The 27,018-nt window shown below is 51.1% G+C and overlaps 1 protein-coding gene across 1 annotated transcript; it reads left to right on the plus strand.

Moving 5' to 3' along the window:
- Positions 1–15,121: 15,121 nt before the first annotated feature.
- On the plus strand, positions 15,122–24,344 carry DUSP5 (dual specificity phosphatase 5). The gene is made up of 4 exons (XM_015867275.3): positions 15,122–15,658; positions 19,241–19,383; positions 20,929–21,148; positions 22,784–24,344. The coding sequence occupies exons 1-4, from the start codon at positions 15,265–15,267 to the stop codon at positions 23,182–23,184; spliced, it is 1,158 nt and encodes a 385-aa protein (XP_015722761.1). The 5' UTR covers positions 15,122–15,264; the 3' UTR covers positions 23,185–24,344.
- The last annotated feature ends 2,674 nt before the right edge of the window (positions 24,345–27,018 follow it).

Raw genomic sequence — 27,018 nt, forward strand, 5'->3', positions numbered from 1 at the left:
ACTGAGCCCTGCTGTGCATAGCACTGGGTCAACCCCAAGTGATGCTGTGGATGAAGAAACATTTTTCCATCTGCCTTTTCTCTGCTCACATAGTAGTGTTTGTCCTTCTGCTTTGGCATGTGGGCTAAGGGGAGCTCAAAGTGCCCCACGTAGCTGCCACCCCGGGGGGAAGCGTGGCTGTGTGCCAGCTGTGGGCTGCCTGGGCTGGGGTCACAGAGCTACAGTGTGAGGGCTGAGCTGGCTGAGCGTGTTCTGCGAGAGGCGGATGCTCACCGGGGTTTGCTGCAGGGTGAGGTAGAGCTTTGTATTGTGAGTGCACTGGGAATCCCAGCCTGCACCACCCAGCTCGTGGAGGATGCTGGATCCATCCTACACAGGCATTACAAGCTACCACAACCTCCTCACACTGTGATGCAAAGTCATCTTGGCAATAGCCCCAAATATTCTTCACATTCATGTATAAGCACTCCACCATCACTTTGGATTCTCCACTGCTGTGTACAAGATTCTTGCAGAGTATCCTGGGTTATGAAAGCCTTAAGACAGAAATGGTCTTTCGGATCAGTGTTTATCCAGCATCTGGCTTCCTGCCAGTCTGGCCAAAGACTGGAGTCCCTTCATATTTCCACATCAGAGAAAGGTTAATCATCACAACCCTCAGCCTCTTACATGTCTAGGTGATGAATCCTTCCCACGCCTCTGTAGGACCAGTGCATGTAGGAGACCAGTCTTGAGGTGTGATGCCACAGTGCCCCAGTACCAAAGGTTCAGAGACTGAAAACTCTGAGACTGCCCCTTTGCACAGATAGGGAAACTGATATAGAGGGAGGGGAGAAGACCACGTGCATATAACCAGCTGGAGAGAACTGCACTGGTCCGGCCTCTGTGCTCCAACCAGGTGTGTCATAATGATGGACATGCTATGCCATCCTATGCCATGCCATCCCAACCCCAGCAAGCAGCCAGAGGCACACTGCTCCTGTGCAAATGAAGCAGCAGCACAATCAGGAAGAGCAGAAGAGCCTGATTAATCTGCTGTGAAGAGGCCCACCCAAAAGGGCTTGGTCCCAGGTGGGAACCTAGTGATAAACGCTCAGCACTCACACTGCCTGTCTGTAAGTGCAGCCAGTAGCTCTTTGAAACAATGCAACATGCCAAAGTGGGTTAACAGGGACGGTGTCATAGGAGGGATTAACGTCTGGCTATGATCCTGCCATCTGCTATTTCCTACACACCTCCTGGTGAGTGCCAGCACTGGGAGAAGCAGCACTGACCAGTGGAAGAACTGAGCTGGCTACACAGGGACGTTGGTGCATCACCTTGCAGGTCCACAGAGGTGCTTTAATGATTCCCAGCCCTATTTTTTTTTGGCCATTTAGCACCGTTTTTTGCTACAGTCCATCTGCATCCACTTATCCTGTCTGGGATGGAGAGTTACCATAGCACAGGGAATGGGAAGCCAGCAGGCATGGAATTATGGGATGTAGGCAGGGGCCTGGCAGAGCCAGCACAGCTGCAGCAGCTCCATCCATGAGACAAGCACAGCTCCTGCCTGGCTGTAAGGGTGTAGGTGTTTCTGGGAAATCAAAGCTCATCCTCCTGTTTCGGTGGTGGAGGCTCATCTGGAGGAAGGAGAAGCTTACAGCCAACACCTGGTTCTGCCTGTGCCGTGTTACGAAACGTGCTGTGCACCAGTGTCAGCTCTGCCGACCTCAAAAATGCAAAAGTTCAAGTCAACCACTTCCCCTGTTCCTCCAGCACGGGGTTTCCATGCGAAGGGTGATCTGATATTCTCATTTCCCTCTTCTGTCGAGGACTGCAGAAGACACACTTTGCAGGTGTCTTCCATCAGAGCAGCTGCGGTGATGTAGCTCTCCCCATGCTGTAGCTCTCTCCCCATGAGCTGAGAACCTTTTAATTGAGAACCTACCAGCTGGGCTGTGAGGAGCATGTAGTTAAATACAGGCTTCCAGGGCCTCACAGCAATGAGAGATTGTGTGGTGAGTGGCAAGGTGTATGAGAGTAATAGGGCTGGGCAAGGGGAATTCAGCATAGATCTCCCAGTAAGGCTGCATCCTCCTCTACTTGGTGGTCTGTTTTCTGCTTCCCTGGGAAGGATGGATGAGATAATGCCTATGGGTACAGGAGCAGGAAGGCATCTGGATTGGAATGAGTTGGGTTGTTTAATAAGCATGTGTTTTTTAGCACTTAAGGGTGGCTTAGAAATAGCAGGTCCTTGTCAGGAGCTTGTCTTAAATGATCCATGGATTTCTGATAAATGTTTACTGTAGCGTAGAACAATTCTCTATAGAGCAATTGCCTCCCCAGCACCTTAAATATTTAGATTGGGTGCTTTGTGCATTACAGGGGATCCAGACAGACAAATCCTGGTTGAGTGGGTGCAGCATGTGTGATGGTCCAGGTGCCAGAGAAACATGGACTTAGGGACGCTGAGGTTTCCAGCCTTATTGCACCATTTTCTCTTATGTTTCTGTTTGTTTGTTCTGTAAGAAAGTATAACTTCATTTCTACATCTTATTCTGTGAATTTGGGTGAAATTCTGTTTTCTTGCTTGCTCAGTATTATCTGACATGGCTCCACTGTAGTTAATATTTGCTCTCTGGGATGTCTAAAACAAATATTGCATGACTTTATCCCCAGCCCCTCAACATATCTGTCTATATTAGCACCTCTAGGCTGGTTTAACAACGTGGCTTATCTGCTGATTCCTGTTTAGTTTGAATTTTGCAACTGCCATGAAACCCTGTTGCTGGTGATGTCAGAGAGCCGTGAGCAGCCTGAATGAGAGGGAACGTGTCACCACACAGCCTTTGTGTTCAGTGCTTTTAAGACTTTGCTCTATGTTAACCTGTCTGCACTTAGACTGCAAGCCCCTTTATTTCCTGTGCTCTTTCTCTGCAGGATCACTGGTAATGCTGATGGATCAATAGGGCCTTTGTACCCTTCCACCTCCCCCAGGTGCTCCCCTCCATCTGACGGCAGCAAACATGTTTTGAACAAAGCACAGAGGGTTGGCCCGCTCCCACTGGCCGGTGAGGTGCTATGAATTAGTTGGCAGGTTTTAATCCAGTAAAGCCTAGTTAACACTGTCCTTGTGCAGTAAGCTGATTATGATAAATAAGCATGCTGTGTCTTAGCAGACGCCTGAAATCAGATCAACCAAATGCAGTTAGACTGGCCAGGCAGCTTTTTCTTTTTTTTTTTTTTTTTTTTTTCCCTTTTTTCCCCCCTTCCTTTCTTTTTAAATCCCACAGCAGTAAGGCTGTGCACTGGCTTTGCAGTGAGCTCCGCACAGGACCTGGTGCTGAGAGGAGATCCAGGAACTCACATGAAGCCCTGGCAGCCTCCATTTCATCCAGGATGGAGATGGGAGACAGCAATGTGAGCTGCACAACGCATGGAGGGGTGACTGCAGTGAGCCCAGTGTTGCTCCTGCAGCCCCATCACTCATGAGGCAGAGGCAGGCAGTGTATTGGATCTTGTCTTGCAATTTCAGGGAATCCTCTGGCTTCCTAGAGAGCAAAACATCCTGGCAGACTGAGAAATGCCCCTGGAACTGCCCCATGCACCAGGGATGTTGTGACGTGGGCTGCTGTTTCTGCTCAGCAAGGCTTTTGAGAATGGGGAAGATCATGTGGGGCTCAGAGTCGAACCAGCAGTTCTCTGGTTGGGGCCTTCCCATCCCCTGCAGCTCATTGCATGGCCGTGTCTCTGCAGACACCGCAGGCCTGTGGGGAGGGTTCACAGCACCAAGAAGGGCTCCAGAATAAGAATTCCAGCATTTCATGTCTGAATGCCAGCTCTGTTGAGTGGTAGGGAGAATAAAGCTCCCATTTAGGGTATTGCTGCTGTCTAAGAGGCTTTCGGGATTGTTAAAACTCCTGTCTCTCAGGAAACAGTCTGGCTTCATCTGTTGCCAATTAGAGCCACAAGACCTGGGCTGGGTGCTTGTAGCTTACTGGTGATACTGTCCAACCCAGGGATGTGCATGGTGGTTGTGAAGGAGCTGAGAAAGGGATGAACCCCCCCACCATGAGAAGTGCTGATGGAGTCACTGTCCCTGGAGGTGTTCAAGAAAAGGGTAGATGTTGCGCTGAGTGATGTGGCTTAGCGTGCATGGTGGGGATGGGTTGGTAGTTGGACTGGGTGACCTTAGTGGTCTTTTCCAACCTTAATGATTCTACGTGGAGAAATTTGGGATAGAGGGGAAGGACCTGGCATCATCCAGCTCAGTGCTGGCCCAGACTGGGGCTTCCCATGGGAGCTGGGGGCCAGGAGAAGGCAGTGACCATAAGGCTTTGGGGTCCCCCACCATGGTAGATCTGGTGTTTGACCAAACCAGCTCCTTCCTGACCTCTCTGGCCCTGGAGCCACTGTGGCCACGCTGCACTTTGCAAAGTTCTGAAAGCTCCAGGGTTATTCTCTCTTTCTATCATTTTGGGGAGCATGAGAAAACCCAGGACACCATCAGACTCTAAGTAAAGAAGGAGAACTGAAACATCTCACTTGTTAGACCTGGTTGCCTCAGTGGTATTAAGACAGTATTGAAATAGGAAGGAGGACACATCTGGACAGCAGCCAGGCAGGCCTTTTGAGTGGCCATGCTCTGTCTTAGATGTCTCACATCACCTGAGCCCCACAGTGTTGGTACTGTGGCCCACATCTACCTGTCTGTGCCTCATCTCCCAGCACCAGGTCCCTTGTTTACCTCACTGGTCCCATTCTTTGACCAAGTGTTGATTCCTCTGTGGTTCCGCTCCTCTGATTTTTCTCGGTTCTTTATGAAACCAGAACATACATGCAGCTGGGCTGTCGGGGAGCTGCACAGGCTGTCCATGCTGGGTGGAGAGCTGCTCTGGGAAGATAGCAACGTGATGTGAGGGGGCACAAAGTATCTAATTTCTGTGTATTGCCACATTGAGGAGAGAGACATGGAGGGACATGGCTTCTGCAGTACTCTACTGTACTGTTTCCAGCAAGCTTTGCTAAGCAAGGAGGAAACTGAGAGATCCTCACAGGGTCTTGAGCCTTCAAAGAGATCTCGGACAACCCCAGGCAGATAACTTGTTTGGGATTCCAGAAGGGAACCTCTGAGTTGCCAGCCTCAAGCATCCTCCCTTCTCACCCTGCCTCTAAACGCAAACCTGCAGGAGTGGAGGAGGATATCAGCAGTGGAGACTCCCACAGTACAGGAAAACTCAGATCTCAGCAATGCCTGCCTCCTGGCACAGGTATTTCTGACAGCGAACATCATGCCTACTTGAGTCTTGGGTTCTTTGGTGCTGCATTTCTTCAGCCAATTAATTACTATAATGAGGGCGAGGCTTTTATCAGATCCAGGAGGAGAGCAAGGGGAGAAACAGAGGGTAGATTAATGTTGTCCTATGGAAAGACAAGGGGTCTCTAGGAGGTGATGTAGACCAGAGGTTCCCATGCACAGAGAGGTATGCAGCACCCACCCAGGCTGTGAGGGTAAATGCATGATGTGTATACACAGGAGCTCCTACTGGGTGCTCCCAGAGCTGCTGCAGGTGGTGGGGCTGGGGGCAGAAAAGACAGGGTGGGTGGGTGATGAAACACACGCTCCCGCCCTGCTGCCAGTTTGCAACATACCTGAGATCAGACAAACAGATGGAAGGACCTGCTGACTAACCCCACGCCTGTCTGCTGAGCCCCACTGCCTGTTTTTGGGCTGGGTGAGCCCCGTGGTGTGGTAGGAGGGCACCTGGAGTCAGGTATCCCGTGCCAGGGCCTTGTGGCCATGATTTGAGCCACATGTAGCAGTGAGGAGCAACTCTCTGGAGTGTGTGATGGCGTAGAATAAAAGCATGTGGGTGGCTGGGGGTGTTAATGCTGGCAGTAATTCCCAGCTCTGTGACAATGAACCACTGATTGCATCGTACACGCTGGGCTGGATCCAGCATTGCTCCTCTGGCTGGAGACAGCTGATGAAAGCAATGGGAACTGCTATCTGAGATCGCGATTGTGGGATCAGGGACATGATGACACTCTGCTTTTCTTATCATGTTATCTCTGGCTCTTTTCACTACTTTAAAAGTTCCACTCTGGGCTCACAGAGTACAAAGCACCCCTGAGAGCTGTGCAAGCCCTAAGCATCCCTTATGGTCAGTGCTTAGCTGGATGCACAGACACAGCTGTTTGCCTTCAGTGCACAAGCATAGCTTCTCCTACTCAGTAGAGGAGACCTGAATTCCCTCCTTCTGCTCATTTCATTCAAGGAAAGTAAAGAGAAGCTGAGGAGTGTGTTCTGCATGAAACTGGAGTGGTGTTTCTGAGGCTGTTCTAACAGCTGCCAGTCTCAGGTGTGCTGCAGCCACAGCAGATAAAGTAGATCAGATTTCTTCACTTTTTTCTATGTTGTCTGAGTATCCAGCTCTGCAGGGGACAAGGAGGTTGGGGAACCAAGAGATACAGGTAATCAGGAGGTGGGGCATCAAAGACATGAGGACAAGGAGTTGGGGGAGTCACTGCTGCCCACCCAGCACACAGCCCCACCAGGCAGCTCTGCTCCTCCTTCTCCATTTCTCTTCTGTAAGCATGTAGATCTTTTTTGTGGGTTCACTGTAGTTGCTGAGCATCCCTTCACACTCTCCTTTCTCACTTGTTGTTTTGAGGCTCTCCTGCTTTGATGGCATGTTACAAATTTGACCGAAAAATATTCATCTAGTTTACAGCTGGTGCTGCAGGTACTCAGGAGGAGGCCCACATCAGTGTTTCCATGGCTGTAGCCGTGGAGGAGCTGCATTCCCAGGGGAGCACACTGGCTTAACCCATTAGAAGATGTGCTCCTTTCACAGTGACAGAAGGGCAAGTCTAAACTATTACAAACATGGCTTATTTGCAGTTAACACTCAGCAAGCTGCTAATACGTTTTGACCTGTGTGCCTAAAGATGGGACAGCCGTGTGATCCCTGCATCTCCAGATCATGTATGTGGTTTCATAGTCCCTAAGGCATGACAATCTGATCTGGTTATTCCCAAGCCAACCCCCACAACCTGTGCTTGACAGCAACATTTCTTGACTTGAAGGAGTGGGAAACTCCACCACTTCCTCTGTAGCTTGTCCCAGTGGTTTGTCATCCTTACTTCCAAAAATGTGAGGCTCATTTCTCCCATGAACTTGTTTGACTCTGGTTCCCCTTATAGTAGTTTGTGCTGGCCTCACCCACTGTGTGCAGTGCAAGCAGGGCATTTCAAGTGGAATCTCTGGTAATCCCATACCATTTTCTATAGAACCACAGCTTATTTTCTCCAGGGAAGTGGTGGACAAAATACCCTACATTAGCTGGTGAGCAGTAGCCCATCTTACTCAGGACTGACCTCCATGCTTTCTTCCCTCTCTGCCTCTGATTCTGTCTCAAGTTTTCTTCTGCAGTTAATTTAGAGGGAATCCTCTGCTGGAGGAAGGAAACAAAAATAGAAAATTCCTTTTTGAGAATATGCACTGCGTAACTAATGACACTGTGACTGCATTGTTGGGAGGAATCTTTTGGAAATCAGTGCCACAGCAACCCGCAGCCAGAGCATCTAGTTCTGCAGAATCAGCTGGCTGGAAGCCTGCTGTGCAGATGCAACCCAATCCTTCTCCATGATAGCAAAAGACAGTGCCTCAGTGTGAGCTGAGTTGCTATCAGTTTTATAAATCCTTTGCAGTGCATGTTGCAGTAAAACAACCCTGCAGTTACTCACACAGGCAGAAGCAAAATCTAAGTCTGACATCAGCTCTGTCTCAGCTTCTAGAGCCTTTCTTGAACTTTCTTCTAAGGGCATGGAAGAGAAAAAAAAAGTCTGATGAGTGGAAATAGAGAATTCCCATATCTTCACATGTTTGCTGTGCCACACTGGGGCTGAAGGCGTAAGTGGAGCTACTAGCATTGTACGGTAAGGAAATACCAACACAAATGCTGTGGCTAATGGGCTTCATCTCCCACTCAACTACGCTTGCTGGAGAGCTAACGCAATGGTATCTGACACAACAGCAATGCACTGTCTTGTAATCCCACGTCTCAGGATCAAAACTGGTGTCAGCCAGACTGGTTTGTCTCACATGGATGCCTGGACTTGAGTAGGGGAAGCACCTGCAGCAGAGCCCTTAATGAGCACCCACCACGAGGCTGCGCTTCTGGCTGTGTGGGTACATCCTCCTGTGAGGATCAAATCACCTCCTGATCCCTTGCCCATATCCATATGGCCAGCAGTGTGACAGACTCCGGGGCTTCTCCTTATCAAGTTTAGCTTGTCCAGGACACCATTACCTGTTGGAACAAAGCATTTCTCACTGTAGTTTCAGGACTGGCTCCAGGGCAGCTGCCTGTGTGTTCTCCCTGTCACTGAGATGTATGCAGTGATCTGTTGCTCTCAGTTCCCACCTTCCCACAGACACTGCCAGAATTTTTCCTTTATCGTTTTAATTTCAACCATTTGTTTTCTGCTGTTGTGGAAGGCTTTAACTTCAGTGTTAAAAACCCTTAGCGGCCACATTCACACCTGGCTGCAGAGCATAGGGAGCCGTTCCCTGACTCATCCCATGGGAAGTAATCCACCCACACCACCCTGTCCCTGGGCTCAATGGTGTGTCCCGCAGGTCTCCCCCCATCACCCTGAGCCTGCTGCATGCAACCCATGTGTACCAAGCTGGGAGCGTGGCTGAGCAGCCCCAGGCCCCTTCCTGGCTTCCAGCTCCTTTGCAGAGCAAAATCGAGCCTTTGTCCTGCTCTGTATCATGGGGCCGGGTTTCCTGCAGACAGGGACAATGCCCTGTTGTTCGAGGCCAGTTTGCAGCCAGGGGCCGCACTACCAGCACCTCCCCACGCCATCCCCTGCTGCCTACTCACAAATGTGAGTACTTCTTGTAGGAATGGATCCCTACCTGCTGCAGGTGAAGGGCTCTGAAACATGAAATGATGGGAATGAACCCTCTGGGAGCAGTTGTCCTACCTGGGTCGGTTTGAGAAAAGCCAAGGGCAAAACATTTGCTTTGTGCCGGAGTTCTTGCACCTCTGCTTGCAGCTCTGTAAAAGCTCTGGGTCCCTGAGATGGGAGACCTTGGGAAGCCAAGGTGGGAGTGGGGAGCAGACGCTTTGCCTGCCCTTGTTAATTACTGAGGGGTACTGCCAAAATATGCAAACAGCTCTTCTGTGGTTTCCCTCCTTAAACACATTTACAGAAAGCACACAGGCATGCTGACCTTGTGACATGGCAGTCACCATATGGTGCCAGCATATGGGAATCACACTCCCAGCTGTGACTGTCATCCTGCTGCTGCACTACGACAGTCTCTTCCCTTTGCCTTCCCACAGGATGAAGGGGAACCCCAGGAAGCTCTGTCCCTTCCACTCTATGGGTGTTTTTCAGCAGGAAACCTGTGATGGAGGAGGCTGTACAACCTATGTAAGAGTAGGCCAGGGGGTCCTGTCACTGTGAGTTAAAAGCCTGGTGCAGCACCAGGTACAGCCCTGCAGGGCCTGAAGTTGCACCAGGGGACATTCAGTTTGGGTGTTAGGAACAATTTCTTCTCAGGAAGAGCAGTGAAGCCCTGGCATGGGCTGCAAAGGGAGGGGGGAGTCACCATGCCAGGGGTGTTAGGAAACGTGGAGCTGTGGCACTGAGGGATGTGGTCAGTGGGCACGGTGGGGGTGGGCTGGTAGCTGGACTGGATGACCTTAGTGCTCTCTTCCAACCTTACAGTTTCTGTAATTCTGTGATTCTGTGGTATCATCCAGCCCTTTAACTCATCTTAAATGAATGCCGTATATGTTATTTTTTTACTTCCACGTTTACTTCAGCTTAAATACAGTTCTGTATTTTACAGAGTTAGCACGTGATTCCTTCCTAATTTGCTGTAAAATGCCTGCAGTTCTGGGGTGGAACATAGCAGAACAAAATCTGTAGCAAGCTGAAAGCAATGGGGAAGCTTTATTTCATAAAGATGCCCAAGTGGGCTGTGCCATCAAAATGATACAACATGGAAGCCACATCCTGCTGGCTTGGCTAATCCATCAAAGAGCTTTCAGTGTTTTCCCTTGGAGTAACAGCTTTAAATTTTAATAAGCTGTAGTGTACTTTCACCGGATGTCATAAGCTGATAGAAAGTTTAAACGAGGCTAAGCAAGTGGGAGCCTAAGAGAAATGAGCACAAGAAGTAAATTATTTCCTCTCATTTACAAGTTCGTTTCATTAGGATTATTTTTGAAAGAAAAGGAAAAAAAATAAAACAACAAAACACTATATTTTTTTTCCCTTTCTCTGGATGTTTTGATGTCAGTGGAGGGAGGCAACAATCAAAGTGCAGCGTCAGGGGGACGGACATGCAGGATAAGTGCCAGCTCCACCCCTGGAGGTGCCCATAGCCAGGTTGGATGGGGCCCTGATCTGGTTGCACTGGGATGGAGCTGGGTGGGCTTTAGGTTCACTTCCAGCCCAACCATTCTATGATTCTGTGAAGCTTATAGCAAACTGTAGGACTGCCTTGGGTTTATTTTTCTTCTGCTGCTTCTTGCAATGCCATGGAAAAATAAGGTGTAATATTTTTTTTTTACTGTGTGTGATGATTTTGTTTGTTTATATCCATGTAGCCCACTGAAATGACTCCAAAACATTCTAAGCTAAAAACACAAGATGCTCCATTTTGAGCTTAAAAAGTCATTTCTGTGCTCGGGAGCTGTACTCATTCTCAGTGGAGTGGGCATAGTAACACACACTGTGCGGTAGATTATATTTACGTGATTATACCCTCCAGGCAACAACGTGGTGCTTAAGATATGAGTCAGTCAGAAAGACCAAGGCAGAGAGAATCAGATTTAGTGATGATAAGATTAGCTCTCAGAAGATCTGGACCAAAGCAACCAGTGTTTCTCCGAGATATGTTTGTCCAAACAGTCAATTAAACTGCACATATAAGAAAATCTTGAGCCATTTAATGGCTCCCTGCAGTCTGAGGAAGCAGTAACCACACAAGGATGGGGATGTGCTGCACTGATGGATGGGGCAGGTGGGCAGGAGCAGCAGCAGATGTGGGTCAGAGCCCAGCCAGGCTTGCAATGGCCATGGGCTGGAAGAGGCTCCTGGGAAACATGCAGGGCAAGGGAAGAGAGGGGGCAAGAAGGTGAGAAATGCGTGCAGGGAAACAGCAGCAGGAAGGGGAAAGAACAAATGAGAACTGGCAAGTTGATAAAAGAACAAAAGGGCTTTGTCTCACACTAGAGACAGCTAACTACAGAAATAGTTTTCCCATGAAGCTACCCCAGGGATGGCTGCAAGTAGGAAGATCTTTACACTCATAACTGGTTCCTGCAAGTGCTCATCAGTACAGCTCACAAGCATGGAAGCCATGGAAGGCGAGTGGAGAAAATCAGCCTTGATGTGCAGAGAGCTGGTGATGTGACGCTCCGTGCCTTCCTCCTGCACCCTGGCAGTGGCTGCTGACAGCAGCTCGCAGCAGCCAGGGGAGTCACGTACGTATGAGTCAGGTAGAAAGCAGACATAAGGCTGACATTCACTGCCAGCCTGATTTTCAGAAGTGCTGAATGCAGGCTACTCCCATTCAGACCATGCACTGTTCATCCCAGTTCTGTTTTGTGGCAGCAGAGCTGGGAATGTAAAACAGATCTGAGAGACGCTGGGGCTACAGAACACTGAAATCCAGTTGGTTCTTCAAAATGAGTGGCTTGTGGCATTTCCATCATCTCATGAGCTATTTTTATTGAAAATGCCCTATCACATACTAATTTTTTCACTTGTACTCTGGAGAAAAAAGGGTTCCAGTTCAACAACAGATCACATCTATGGCACCAGAAGGTGAGGGGGATGATTGCCACACAGCACAGTCTGTATCTGGTAGCACATTTCACCTTCCAGAATTAGATTTGACCATGGGTTATTCTGTTGCAACTGGGACAAATTTGTAATGGGATGGAATCGTTCGTGATCCAATCTGTTCTGCTGCAATTTATCACTGGTGAGCAAATCGTGTCATCAATGGGAGCTTAACACTGAAGCCTCCTGTTGGCATTGCTCAGCCGTCCCCAGCCATGGGGATGGCTTCACCCAGCTCCCAGCTGCCGTGTGGAATCACAGAATCACAGAATGGTTTGGGTTGGTACCAGCACACACTTCTCTCACTGCTTGTGCTGTGAGCGTTTTGACATCAGCCACTCCAAATTAGAAAGTGATGTTACGGGAAACTTAGTAACAGCACAGAAATGCCAACACATCCTCTCTGCCGCCTCATACTGTGCTTTGTTCATCCAAAGAATGTCTTGCACTTCACAACCACCTGGAGGATGAGAGCAATGTTCTGCCCCCGGGGGGATGTGGTGCACCTCGAGCCCTGGACTAAGACACAGTGACACATGGGGTGCTTTATCTGTATCACCTCCCTGGCAGATCCCCTGGGGGACAATTGATCTGCCTTCCTCTGGGCCTCCTTAAGCTTCATTTCACCTTTTGCTGTGGGTTTTGGGGTTAGCACTGTTAGCACCGTGGGTTGTAGGGCATGGACCCAGCACCCAGCACAGGGTCTTGGCATCAGCAACTCAAGTCCTATGGACCTGACTAATTCTGTTTCTTTGAATGGTAGTCTCCCCAGAAAAGCAACATTCTGCTCTTCAGTGATGCCCACTGGATACTGTTCCACGGTGGGTAATTCCACCTAACGAGGGGGAGGATGGTGAGGGGAGGAGGGGGAAGGGGAGCTGCTTCTGCCCCGCACTGAGTAAAGTCCCCTGCACCCACGGTGGGCAGCAACAATGGGTCTGCGGGAGGTGAGAAGGGAAGAATGAGCTGGGTTAGGGGAAATACAGCCTGAAAGAAAAGGAAAGGGCCAGTGGATCTGAAAGCCCCGATAAAAGCCCGAGACAAAGGACAAAGGAGCCTGGGAGATTACTAAAGGGAAGTGGGAGGAGGAGCAGGGAGAATGATGTCGAGTAGGATGGTGATGATGGGTCAATGGTTGGACTGGGTGATCTCAGTGGTCTTTTCCAGCTTTTATGATTCTGCAAGCGCTGCACAGAGGTGGGAGTTCCCTGGCTTAGGGCAGAGGGTACTGAATGGCTCAATGCTCTCCATATGTAAGAATGCAGCCCTTTTCCCTTTCTTTCTTAGAGCACTAGGCAAACCAAGGGACAGATCGAGCAGGGAAACATGTCTGTGTCTGTCTGCAGCCCCATGTCTGCTTGTACACCCACAGCAGCAGCCCTCTGTGGCTCTCCATCCCTAAGCACATGGAACCATGGAGGTGGCAGGCAGGGACTCAGGGGCTGGGCATCCAGCACCCTGCTGCAGGAGGAAGCGTCACACTGCTGCTGTTCATCTGCTTATTTTCTTCTAATAAAAAGGTGGGCATGACTCACTCCATTAAGAAACAAAAGCAAAGCTGTAATCTGCTGAAAGGCTGTTGTTTGGAGGCTCAGTGTTAGGTGTGAGAAGGGAGGAAGGTCAGATGCAGGTCACATGCCATGATATACACCCGGTTGTCACTTCAGGTCCAGAGCTCTTCCCCAGGGAGTTGAGTTTCTGAGCTGTAACATTTGCCCCCTCCTTCAGACAGGGGCTGGGGAGAGAATCTTTCCCTCCCACCCCTTCCCGTGTCACTGGGGTTTTCTGGGAGGAAATGATGCTCACTGCCACCATGCCAGCCCCCTCCTTCCTCCCGAGAGGGAGAAAAGCTCTCATTGCCTGGAACCCCTTTGTGCACTGGGACCACTGAGCAGCTGAGCTGTACTAGGAGAGCTGGGGGGATTGGGACTGGTTTTGTGTCGGGGTGGCAGGAGTAGGGCTGAGGGCAGGAAGTAGGCTGTGCTCACACTGTGCTCACACTGTGCTGGAGGTTCTTCCTGCGTGACCAGGAGCAGAATCCCCCAGCTATTAATCATAGGATGAACATGAAGGGGACAGCATGGGGCCACGGTGATGGTAGCACCCACACTGGAACCAACACCTGCAACCACCCACCAGCTGTCCGGTGTTGTTCCATCTGACACCCGCTGATGTAGAGCAGGGGGAGGTCAGGTTAAGAGGACTCAACAGGGGGCTGCAGGGGTTTGAAAGAGGAAGAAGTGGAGGTGCTTCAAAACTGCTCGTGGTTTTGCTTCCCATCAGCTCGAGTGTTTTCCTTGTGCAGTCTCCTTCGTGCATCCGTGTTCCTGCTGCAGGCACTTTGGGGCAGGGTGGCACTTCCTGCCCGCGGTGGAGGTGAGCATATTTCAGAGCAGCATCAGAGTAATAACAGCGTGCTGCTCCTGGACAGCTCCGCTGTGACCTTCCCTGGCTGCCATGAGCTTGGCTGCAGCCCTTTGCCCGACCTCTTCCAGGGATTGCCACTTCTCTTTTTAATTACTTCATAAAACTCATCTACGAGGAAAGGGAAAGTGCTGAATTTCCTAATCCCGTGTATCAGTGTGATGACCCCGGGCTGCAGCAGCAGGCTGTGCCCTGCTGCATTACTCTTCCTTAGGCCTCCGGACACAGTCCTGCAGCCTACACCTTTGCTACAAGGAGACATCACATCCCCAAAGACAGACCATTTTTCCTGACCCCATTCCCGTTCACCCCCTTTTTGCCACTCATTCATTCTGCACAGCAGCACTTCACACCCTGTCCAGAGCTGCCTCCTGCTTTGGTGCCAGGCTGCAGCCCCGACGGGTCCTTGCTGGCGGGCACATAAATAGCGGGGGAGAGAATAAAGGGAACTGAATCCGCTACAGCCCGGTGAGAGAAAGATGCCCCAGTGCTGCCCTCCTTCCTTCCTCCCTCACCTCTTCCTCCTCCTCCTCACCCCCTTGCGGCTCTCAGCCCCGGCTGGGGAGGGGGAGGCGGTGATGCCGATGACGGGTGAGGCTCAGACCGATGACTGGAGAATTTTTGCGGCGTTTTTCAGCTTCCTCTGCCTCCCGAACTGACTAACGCTGTTCGGAGCGGGGAGGGGAGCGCAGGGGAGGGGAACCCCGTCAGGGGGCGGAGCGCGGGGCGGGAGATGCCCATATTTGTAAGGCGGGCGCGTCACTCCCCTTATATGGGCAGTGTCGTCACGGCCCGGCCTCCCATTCATATAAATGCCCGCTGGCAGCAGCCGGGATTCCCTGCTCGGGCTCGGCGCGGTGCCTCCGTCCCTCCTGTCCCGTCCACGCGTAGCGGCCCTGCGGGCCCGCGGCTCTCGCTAAAGCACCGATACCCCTCGGGCCGCTCTCCCGTCCCCTCTGCAAAGGGTCTCACCCTGCGGCCGCGATGAAAGTCACCTCCCTCGACTGCCGGCAGCTGCGGAAGCTCCTGCGGAAGGAACCCTCCCGCTGCCTGGTGCTGGACTGCCGCCCCTACCTGTCCTACTCGGCCTCCTGCCTCCGGGGCTCCCTCAACGTCAACCTCAACTCGGTGGTGATGCGGAGAGCCCGCGGCGGGGCCGTGCCGCTCCACTTCGTTGTCCCCGACGCGGCCGCCCGCTCCCGGCTGCTGTTGGGCTCCGAGGGGGCGGCGGGGGCGGCTCGCCTGGCGGCCGTCGTGGTGCTGGACCAGGGTACGGGGCACTGGCAGAAGCTGAAGAAAGACAGCACGGCGCAGATCGTCCTCAACGCGCTGCTCTCCAGTCTCCCAGAAGCCGGGGCCAGGGTCTGCTTCCTGAAAGGTGAGGGGGCGGCGGGGGGTGTGCAGCCGGCGGGGGGGGACTTGGGGGAATTGACTCCCGGAGCACTCCGGGACGCGGCCCCTTCCCCACGCACGGTGTTAAACCGCTTATAGGTGCGGGGCAGGGAGGTAAGGCCGGGATTTCATTTCTTTTCCACCCACCGGAGATAAATCCCGGATAGGCTCCGCGGGCTGAGCCCAAATACCTTTCCGCTCACTCCCGCCACGCGTTTAAGCGGAGGGTGGTAAGCGAAGAACATCGTGGAAGGAGAACGAAAGTTGGTATCGAGGGAGCGGGGCTACCTGCGGAGCTAACCCGGTGCCAAGAGTCACTCGGCCGCCCCGCATGGACGGCAACACCTCGTACCGGGAGTGTTGGGGCTGTGCCTCCCCGGGGCAGGCAGGGGAAAGCCAGAGCCATAACTGCGGGGCTCTATGGGGCTTGCGAATACCGCCTTCCTCACGTGCGTTATAGCCTTCGGATTGCGGTTTTTGTTTTCCTTCCGCGTATTCCGGGGGTAATAAAACAATAAAAAACAGCAGCCCGCCCTTTCTCTGCTCCCCCGCTCGGTTTCGCCCGGCAGCGCCTTTGTCCTTTTGCCCTCACCGTACCCCAGTCCTCCCCTGTCCCTTGGCAGCGCGGTACTGTCCGGGAGTGCCGAAAGGATTCCCAAAGAGACCCCAAATAGGCCGGGGGCAATGGGAGGTCACGGCTGGAGGAGAAAATCCAGCGTCAGTTTGTAAGTTCTATTGTGGACTTCTATTAAGCGTTTTATCCTAGTAGGATTTCTGCTTCATTTTATTTCCGCCCAGTTTGTGCTTCCTACACTAGAAAGAGCTCAGAGGGCTTCACTACTGGGCAGTGGAACCCCCAACGAGGGGAGCCTGGTTCCAAGCAGGAGGGAGATGCAGGGTAGTTTGTCACCAGCCTGGCCTTGCCTGGTCACTCCCCGATGCTGCAGGGACCCCTGGAGCACCAATTCTGCTGTCCCAGGGCAGGGATGCTCATAGCATGTGGGACCAGGCAAACCCTATGGGACCCCATTAAAATAGGGATGAGGAAACATCTGCAGGGTTACCCTGGTGTGTGGCAATGCAGGAGCTGAATTAAGCTCTGCAGGTTCCCAGCCTGTTGGCTGAACCACAGGACCTCCTATGTCTCAGCTCTCCATTCTGAAGTGGTAGATGTGGGCAGTTTATATGGGGTGGAGGGTTGATGTAGGCTTTGCTTTGCATCTTTTGTGTTTTCAAGCCTCTTTCTTAAAAGCCTGATGACATGAGGCTGAAAAGGCTTCCCCTCAGCAGGGCACAGTTCCCTCCCCTCTCACCTCTCTGCAAAGTGCTCTGGGTCTCAGGACACAGCAGCCCACAGCTCTGGTGTGACTCATTGCCAGAGCTGCTGATTCACCAGGGCTGCAGACCCCCAGGAAGCTGTGGTGGTGCAGGGACATAAGATGACACCAGGGACATAAATCACCCTGCAGCACTGGGTGTTATGCAGAAAATAGGGACCTCTCGGCCTCCTAGCAGTGGCTGTGCTGTCTGGTGTGTGCGTTTGATCCCATCACCACAGAGTGCTCACCGTGGGTCAGCTTGGCCCCAGCAGAGCAAGGGATCGTGTGGTGGGGGAAGAAGGGCTCGCAGAAAGATAAAACAGTGTACGGTCCCCTGGTGCTAACAGGGATTCTATTATTTATTGATTAAAATTGAAAGCGCAGCCCCACTCCCTGTGATGAGCAATGGAGTATTTGCAGAGATGACCTCAGGGAAGCTAGGTTGAGAGGAGAGGGGGAAGAGGAGATTGCTGGAGGAGGGGATGAGATGATGACTCACCGTCAGAGCGGCCTGCAAATATCCTGATCCCTGAGGCTTGCAATTAACCATTCAGTGGCCGCATGCACTGCTGCCCCAGAGACATGGGGAACACACATGCTGACTTGGCTCACACACATCTGTGTTCATTCAAAAGCAAAAACAGCACAGGGTGTAAACGGGGATAATGGCTACTCCTATGGACTGAACATATTTTTCCTACGCAAAGGCAGTGGCTGGGGGCAGTGAGAGGATAAGGTCAGCCATGCAAAACATCAGGATTTAGAAGCCTGCTCTGTGGGAAGGCAGTTTGGAATCAGGCAGTTGGGAGAGTTTCTCATGTTTGTTGGCTCTTCCACAATGAGGGCTATCATTTCATCAGCTCCTTTCATGTTCTCTGTAGTCACACCGCTGCTTGACCTATGCTGGTTGAATTTGGCTGGGGTCAGGGGAGGAAAGGTATGGGTGGTGTGAGTGTTAGCTGCATGCAAAGCTGCCCTCGTACCCCTGGCACAGAAAACAGCTTTTCATCTCACCTAGTGGGCTTCTAACTGTGCTGTGCTCTTGCAACACAAGGACCCCATGGCAGGACTGAGTGGGCGACAGCAGCACGTCATCAGTTTGAGCACACATCTGCCCAAGCATCACCCGCATATGAGGCACCGGTGTGCAGGGCTGTGGGGTCAGAGGAGGCGGCAGTGGGCAGCGCAGGCAGCGGGGCTGTGGGTGCACAGAGCCTCAGCGCTTCCTTTGTTGCGAAACCGTGCCCCGATCGGGGCGCACGACGGCACCGCTTATCAGGGCAGAACGGTGGCAGATTAATGAGTCACACCGCAGGCCTTGCTTGCACAGCCCTGTTTACCTGGCGGTCACGCTCCAAAGGGTTATTGAATTTTCCTGTAGAAGAGCTCTCTGACAATTCATTTTCACTCTGAAAAATCACAGGTGGCGGATGCACAGCACACAGCTGACATTTCCAGGCTGTTTCTGCTACCTGATGTATCCACGTTCACTTTGGTGAGCGTATTCCTAGCCTGGAAATAGCCAACCGTTTAGCTGAAGACAAACTTTGAGTAACGGTGTAATAATAGGATTAATTCCTTTTCATTAACGGCACGCTGAATGTAATGAAGGCAGTACTTAACCATGCAGAATCGCTCATGTGGGGCCATTCAGTTGTCAAACGCTGTCACAGGATTTCATTAGGTTTTATAGTGGTTATTTAACAGATTGGTTTCAGTGGGACTGTCTTCATTAACTTGCTGTCTCATGTGTTGTGGTGATTAATGATGCGATCTCAAGCGTTCTCCTCTTGTGCCCGTGTCCCTTTATAAAGGCAGGTACAGTAGTTCTTGGGCTGTCCCACTGCACACAGCTAGAGCGGGTTTGGGATGAATTCAGCAGAGCTCTCCCTCCAGCACTGGCAGTCGTGTGTGTGTGACTGGAGGGGGGAGCTCAGTCCCTGCTGTACCGAGGTTAATGTTTGCTGGACTCAACAGATCTTCTTGCACTAACAGTTTTCATCCCTACCCACCGGTTTTTAGCAAGTTAATAATTGTCAGCGGTATTGGAGGCTTTCCTTGGGTGCCCAAAGCCTCTCAAACAGCCCCACATTGTCACTGGGGACAGCTTTCTAACCAACCCTGGCAACAGTACTGCAGCAGTGTCTCACTTCATTACCAGCATCGAGCCTCATTTCTCCTCCGCTTTAATTAAACCACTTTTCGGAAGTGCTAACATCAGTGTTTTGTTTTTTCCCCTCCTTCCCCAGGGGGCTATGAAACCTTCAATTCGCAATATCCTGAGTGCTGCGTGGACGGGAAACTCATTTCCCTGGAGAGGAGCGATGCGGAGAGGAACCTCACCAGCCACTGTGAGAAGCAGAGTGCCAACCACAAGCCTGCCTACGACCAGGTGTGTGTCACCAGGGCCACCTCCCCCTCAATCTTCTTGTGCCACTGGGGTACTTCTGTCCCAGCTTCATGTCTTGTTTACTTCAAAGGCAGGAGTGTGTAAGAGTCTGTGGTGCATGGGGTTACAGTTATCTCTGTGTGTTTTGACCAGAGAACCTATTGCAATCAGAGAATCATAGATTTGCTTGAAGGGACCCTTAAAGACCATCTGGTCCAACTCCCCTGCACTGAACAGGGACACCTACAGCTCTGTCAGGTGCACAGAGCCCCATCCAGTCTGACCTTGGGTGTTTCTGGGGATGGGGCATTACCACATTATAGGGCAGCCTGTGCCAGTGCTTCACTATGGTTAATGTAAGAATCTTCTTTATATCCAATCTAAAATGGCTCTAGAGAGGCTGGCAAAGGAGCTAACAGCTCTGGAACTCAAGCTGACATCCAACATGCCTCACCAACGCAATGGGCACGGTGATGGTGGTCCTTATGCTGGCACAGGCTGCCAGCAGGTTGTTGCAGTCCCTGTCCCACATGTCACTAAGGTTCCTTGTCAGTGCTGCTGGCCAGCAGCACCTCCAGCTGGCTTCAAAATGAGGCAGCAGTAGGAGGTACAAACCCTCTTCAGCCCAAAACTGCACTGAGGCTGCATTCGCCACGCAGCCAGGCAGCCCTAACGCCGGCTGTTAGCAGCAGCCCCTTCCCAGGGGACACCAAAGGGGCAGGGAGAGGTGTGGGGCTGCTGCTTTCCGGCAGATGTGGCTCTGGGAGGCCCTGTGGGGTTTCCGTCGGAAGTCACCGTGCTCCCACGCCCGCCCCCGGGGCTGGGGAAGACGCCTGCCCCCAAATGTCACCCTGTGGTTGGGCTGCTTCCGGGGGTCCCCAGAGCGAGCCTCATGATGCAGGTGGCTCCTGGCTGTCCCTGGCAAACTGCACTGTGTGTGGGGGGGGCTCATAACATGATTTCTCACCCCTGAGGGCTGGCCGCAGCACTGTGCATCATGGAAAGTTACCTGCCACCTGCATCTGTCAGGCGGTGGCTTTTCTTCATGATGTCGTCACCCGGCTTTTTCACATTCTGGGGAAAGAGGAACTGAGATTACATCTTGCAGGGCAAGAGACTCGATGGTGACGCAGGGGTGGGGGTGTCCCCTGCCCTAGTCCTGTAGTGCTGCAGTCACAGGGGTTTTACTCTGTCATGGGGCTGAGCCCCACTCTAGGCATCCCCTGCTGCCCTGGGCCTCCCAGTGAAAAGCACTTTGGGCCCTCATGAGGGGCAGGAAACATCCTGCCCATGAGTGGGCTGGTTCCACCTCTGTACCTTTCAGATGTGGACAAGAAAATGAAAAGCTGCTTCCTGCGTGGGCTGTGCCAGTGCAGTGATTCACTGGGCAGCAGCGCTGGGGTCCAAAGCCATCGTGGGGAGAGGTGAGAGGGTGGGGAGCAGGCACCCTCACATACTCTCTTGCTTTTTTTCCCTGCAATATCAGGACTCAAAACACTATTGCAAAGGCAGTGTCTGAGATGCATGTTTTTGCTCCTTCTCTTCCAGGGTGGCCCAGTGGAAATCTTGCCTTTTCTCTACCTTGGTAGTGCCTACCATGCTTCCAAGTGCGAGTTCCTCGCCAACCTGCACATCACGGCCCTGCTCAATGTATCCAGGAAGAGCTCTGAGTCCTTTCAAGACCAGTACTGCTACAAGTGGATCCCCGTGGAGGACAGCCACACGGCAGACATCAGCTCACACTTCCAGGAAGCCATTGACTTCATTGGTAGGTTCCCTGGGTTCTCAGCTTCCCAAAGGAAGCCAAGGGCTTCTCAAAGAGTGCTGCATACCCACAGCAGTGTCCAAGCCCTCACAATAGAGCCATAAGTCTATGTGGTGAAAAAAGGCACAAAAACACAGGGAGTGCTGGTGGGCGGCTCGCTGCCATCCAGCCAATTCCAACAGGGAACTGGCTCCTTGAATAATGGGTAACTCAGAGAACAAACTTATGTCACTGCACTTTTTGTATGTTCCAAGATGTTACTTTAAAAGTTCAGAAATAATCATCAGTATCTGCCCCAGCTTAGGGGTTGTCAGCAAGGAAGGGGCACAGACAAGGTGTTGGGGAGGATGAGGAAGGAAACACCTCCTTCCTATTTCCACCAGGCAGACAAGGCGAGTGGGCCACTCAGCTTTGTTTTTCTTTCCAAAGCAGGTTACGAGTTCTTTGACACTGCAGATAGAAAAACAAAGCAAATCTGATGTAAGAGTGCCCTCTAAGACCTTTCTCTTCCTGGTGAAGGACTTCTCACAATTTTCAGGGAAATGATAATTCACTTTTGTCACATTCCTCCCCCCTTCTGATAGTTGTTGAGTCACTTGAAAATTTCCCCAAAATTTTGAGGATGATTTCAGTTTTCACTTTCTTTAAAAACTGTGTGGTGTTGATTCTGGAGGTGACTCAAATCTTTGTCTTCCTTGTTGTGTACAGCATTTAAATATAACTGGTCCTGGTGGCACCAGTCCACCAGCAGACTAAGACAGGCAAATGATAACTTGCTCAGCTCTATGTACCAGTGCCATACAGCGAGCACCACGCTCAGTGCATTTCTCCATAAATTGCAGCTTGAACATATTGCTCAAGGCAAGAGACCAGAGGACATCTATTTTTGAACTGCATTTTAGTGTGGAAAGGGCTTATTTTAAGCACATTCTCTGTAATCTAATAACAATCGTTGTGTTGTGTGAGTAACCACAGAGGCTCCCTGTTGTGTAAAATGGGTGCTTTGCATAAGCCTTTTATATCCTGACTTAAGTCCAGGCATCCTTTAGCCAGGCTGTAATTAGCAGCTGCCAGGCAGTCCTCGTGGGCTTTGTAGCATTGCCCCAGGGACTCTGCCCAAGGGTGCCACCAAGGGTTCCTCCTGGTTTGGCTGATTGCTGCCAACCCAAGCAGCAGGACAGATTTGGATTTTAAAGAGGAAACCCTGTTTTTCTAGCAGAGCTGACAAGAGGAAATTCTCTGCAGTTCTTGCCTTTGAAATACCCAGTGGGGTAAGGGCTGGTGCTTTTAACCACACATAGTGGAAATGCAGGAATAGCGAACGCAGGCACTGCCCAGATGTCTGATGTGTCAAAACACTGAAAAGCAAATTGTAGCAGAGGGGAAACGGATACCTGGGAAATGTTTTCCTAAAACTGGAGGTGGGACCAAATTGAGATCCACAGATACCGAAACAATGTCAGCTGGAGCTGAGCTCCATCTTGGGCTGGGTTTTGTCTCTCCTCTGTCTGTCTTTGTGCCACCGTTGGCACCCAACAGCAGAGGGTCCTTGCTGACGGGTTGGCTGCTGGGCACTCACCCCAGAGTCTTCTCTAGCCCCAATGACAGCTGACGTCCTCATGATTTTCTGTTCCTTAGATTATGTCAGACGAGCAGGGGGCAAGATCCTGGTGCACTGTGAAGCGGGGATTTCACGCTCTCCCACCATCTGCATGGCGTACCTCATGAAGACAAAGAAGCTGCGCCTGGAGGAGGCCTTTGACTACATCAAGCAGCGCCGGAGCCTGATCTCACCAAACTTTGGTTTCATGGGACAGTTGCTACAATATGAGTCAGAGATCCTGTCTTCCACCCCCAGCCCTCCCATTGCCTCGTGCAAAACAGAAGCCGCCTCTTTCTTTGCAGAAGAACTGACGTTAGGCAAAAATTTTGAAGGCTCGTGTTTCGCCTTCCCTACCTCAGTGCTGAGTTCTGTGCCCATCCACTCCCCTGTCCACCCGCTGAAGCTCAGCCCTATGACAGCTTCTTCATCCTGCTGAATGCCCTGGAGCCCTCAGAGCCCAACTGTGACCCTAATGATAATATTTCATGAACGTGCAATAGAGAAAACTCACTGACTTAGTCCGAGGCGGTCCTTGTGGGTAATACTTCCCATACACTGACTGTGAGGCACAAGTGCTCTACGTGTGGCAGGTTTTCTGAACTTTTAATGTTGTTTTGTGAGGTTGTTTTTGTTTTTTAGTACTTTTCTAGGTTTTTATCCAGAGCGTGCAGCCACTACTGTATTTCCGGATTCCTGGGGAGCAATGAGAAATCCATTTCAGGTGTTCTCAGTCCCCACCTTTTTTGTTTTTTGAGAAGAACCTTATTTAAAGTTTCAAGCAATAAACAGCAGCAGTGGGGGGGGGAAAACAAAACAGAAAGCCCTTCTTGCACCTGAAGAGATGCATTTCTCAAGCTTTCCTCCCCACTCATGCCCTGTTTCAGGGAGCAGAGTGCCAGGGCAGCAGAGCTCTCTGCCTGGCTGCTGCTGTGCACCCAGGTGAAAATCCTCTGTCCCATTCTGGGCTCTGTGGTGTCAGATAGTGACCTCAGTGTAACTGGAGACCAAAAGGACCATGGATCCCTTCAGGTGTGTCATTTCCTGTACTCCTGCACTTGCCTTTGTACTTGGCATGCTTTTGACTGATGCCGAGGGACTTAAACTATCAGGCTACCCTGCTAAGCTATTATAATCCCATCTGTTGTTTAAGAACGGCCCTAGAATACTTGAATGTCTCCACAACCTTCAGTCAAGTTACTTCCCATCAGATGACACTGCTGCTGCTGTATTTTACACCAAAAAATAAGACGAGCTTGGCTTTCTGGTCTCTTCCCAAGCATTTCTGACATGCGTTGTGTGTGGTAAAGTGGTCTTGTTCAGTGTTATGTGGCTTGCTTAGTGCGTGGTCACCTCCAGCCAGCCTTCATCTGTGAGATCTGGATTCACTGCATTGAATTTGTGTCTGCAGGGAGCTTGGAACGAGCTGCTCTCTTTGTCTGTTGACCTTTTTATTTTTTTATATGTAATACATATGGGAAACGGCAATAATTTCCAGAAGATCTCGTGAATGTGAAAGAAAGTCTGCAATGGTTTTTATGGAGTGTAAAAAAATAATCATAATAATAATAAAAAACAAAACCTGTGAGGAAAAGCAAACTGTTTGTCATCCTTGAGTGAGCCAGAGCTGCAGGAGTGCTGGTGCTGAGGGAGGCCAGCTGAGCACCCCCACAGCAGCAGTGTGGGGTGGGAGAAGGAGGGCAGCGCTGCTGGGAAGGGCCCCAAGGTGCAAGTCTATGGGGGGAGAAGGTGAGGGGGAGGATTTTTTTGAACAGAATGACATGAGTCACGGTGGCGTCACTTCCCAGCGGCTGGGCAGGCGCTTCTCTTTTGATTCATGCATCTTTTATATAAGGTTTGCTGTCTCGCTGAAGACGAAAGCCTGCAGTCAGCACGGCCCCCGCTTCCTGCCCCGGCACAAGCAGTGGGGATGCTGTGCCCCAGGCTGGGTGACAACACAGTGCAGGTCCACCAGCCACCTGCTGCTGTCATGCCATGGGAAGGGCAGGCAGCCAGCCTGCAGGGCTCACCTGCTGTCAGAGATGTTCTGGTTTTTTATTTTTTATTAATTAAGGAAAAAGAAAAAAGAAAAAAGAAATAAAAGCACTTGAAGGTCAGCATCTGAGCCATTTCACACCTCATCTCAGCTGGAAATTCTTCACCTCTCTCTGGCTTATCCCTGTGGCATGTTTATGACCCATGCATCTAAGCTTTTGGGTCTAGAATGATGGATCTTTGTGTAAACTGTGCCCTGTAGGGTTAATCCCTTTGTAACATCCTCCTCTGACAGCAAATCTCGGAGGTGAGGAGCTGTCACCACAGCCTTGGCTTTCCTTTGCGTGTCCTCAGGAAACTCGAGCACAAAGCCCTGCAGGTGGAGAAGAGAGGTGACTGACGTAATGAAGCAAGAGCAGATCAATTCATTTTCTAGAAGATCTAATTGCCCCTTGTGGGGAACTCTAGAAAGTGTTCTCAGGGACCCCCAGAACCAGCTGCAGTGTAAAGTCATGAGCTCCAGAGCAGGGAGGTGCAAGGCTTTGAGAGAGGGTTATGTCCTGAGCAACTGTCAGAAACAAAGCAACCAACTACTCTCACTAAAGCACTGTAATGAACTTTAGGAGCGGGACCAGTTTGCTTCTAAAGGGTGAGACTGGTGATGCTCCGAGCACAGGCAGGTGTTAATGGGTCACTGCTGGTAGAGCTGAATGTAGCAGCTAGAGGAGCTCAGAAGCCAGGTGGAGCAGGCAAGTAATTAGCAGAGAGGGAAGGCAGCTGCTGGGTATGAAGAGAGGCTCTGCTGTTGGGCAGTGGTGATCTATTGGTGGATATTGTTGGCAGAGGGAGGTGTTTGGCTGGGATTCTGCAGGGATGGAGAAAGGAACAGGAGGCAGAGGTGCTGTGCCTGGAACTGGGGTCTGAGGTCTGCACTCCTGCTTAGGTGTGTTTCCCTTCTGCATGGAGAGCCTGGCCTGCATTCCTCTCTACAGGCTGAAGGACCTGCATCCATGTAAGTGTTTCCTCCTGTGCTCCTGCTGGCATTTCCTTTGCTGTGTCAGTGCTAGGGTGGGACCTCATGCCCAGCTCAGGATGTCCTTTCTTTGAGGATGCTTTGCAGCTATTCTGTCATAGGGTGTAGAGAAGAACACCTCTGAGAGTGCTTTGTGGGTTGAATACTGGGCAGATTCACCAGGCTGAGTCAAGGGCTACTGTAACTCTGGTGGGTTTCTGTTTTGAGTATCTGGCTCCTGGGAGTGAGAGTTCAGATCAGGCAGATGGAGCCCAGATGAGTGACTAGAGCTGAAAGAAAGGCTCTCTGGTAGCTGGGCTGGAGAAGGAGAAGGGATATCAGAAATGAACTGCTGGTGATTTTGCTGGAAAATAGAGACCTAAGTAGCCCTAACAAGGGGGATGCCAAAGCAGTGTGATTTTTAGACCTCAGAAAACATAAGGGAAAATGCTGTACCCTCAGGTGAAGCTTCGATTAGAGCTCTTCTCTTATTATCCCTGAATAAAAAAATAAATGTGAGAGGAAATAGCAGAGCAAAGAGGATTTTTGGGGGGGTACTGCTGCCCATGAGACTGCTGGGTCTGGGCTGTCCTGAGCTGTGAACACCACTCGTCTTGCTCCACTGATGCCCAGATGGTGTTTCCTTATGTCCTGAGTACTCTGGTGTCATTCAGGAGCTGTCTCCACTCACCTGGTGTGGGCACATATTGTACTATTGTGCCACTTAGCTTGAGTCCAGAGCTTTCTAACTTGCAAAGAGCAGTACTGTTGCTCATTCCTTCTCTGCTTTGCTGCCTTTTCCTTTCTGCCTCTGAGACAAACCTCTCAAAAACCTGCCACAAAGAAAAAATATCTTTATGTGGTGGCAAATCAGACTGTGAAAAGATCTGGGGTGGGGGCGGATGGGTGGGTGCTGTCCTCAAGTGTCCCTGTCTCTGCTTTTAGTCCAAGTGTTTGCTGGTGGGATTTGCAGCCTGTGCTGTTTACAAAGACTTCTCCAAACAGCAGAATTTATCTTGTGGCAGAATCAGTGCTTTGCAAGTACCCAAATACATTGTATGTAGCTCTCCTGAACTCCTGGCCGTGCAGGCTGGGGGCACAGAATTAAGTCTGACCCATTGCACTCAAATAAAAGTCACCCACTTGGTGAGCCTGTGTTCAGTCTCTGAGCACCACTGGGTCAGCACTGCTTCTTAATTTTATCCTTCCTGGTGATGAGATTTTCAGGAACAGAAGCCTGAATGAACAGGGCATTCCACAGGCATT

Source organism: Coturnix japonica, chromosome 8 (genome assembly GCF_054131305.1).
Source record: "Coturnix japonica strain WE chromosome 8, WE-NBRP24, whole genome shotgun sequence".
Lineage (NCBI taxonomy): Eukaryota > Metazoa > Chordata > Aves > Galliformes > Phasianidae > Coturnix > Coturnix japonica.

What these genes read in the sequence shown, in the direction of transcription:
- DUSP5 (XM_015867275.3), top strand. Translation starts at nt 15,265, where the DNA reads ATGAAAGTCACCTCCCTCGACTGCCGGCAGCTGCGGAAGCTCCTGCGG. An exon ending in ACAAGCCTGCCTACGACCAG is followed by an intron (nt 19,384 to 20,928) that starts GTGTGTGTCACC and finishes CTTCTCTTCCAG; the next exon opens with GGTGGCCCAGTGGAAATCTT. An exon ending in GGAAGCCATTGACTTCATTG is followed by an intron (nt 21,149 to 22,783) that starts GTAGGTTCCCTG and finishes TCTGTTCCTTAG; the next exon opens with ATTATGTCAGACGAGCAGGG.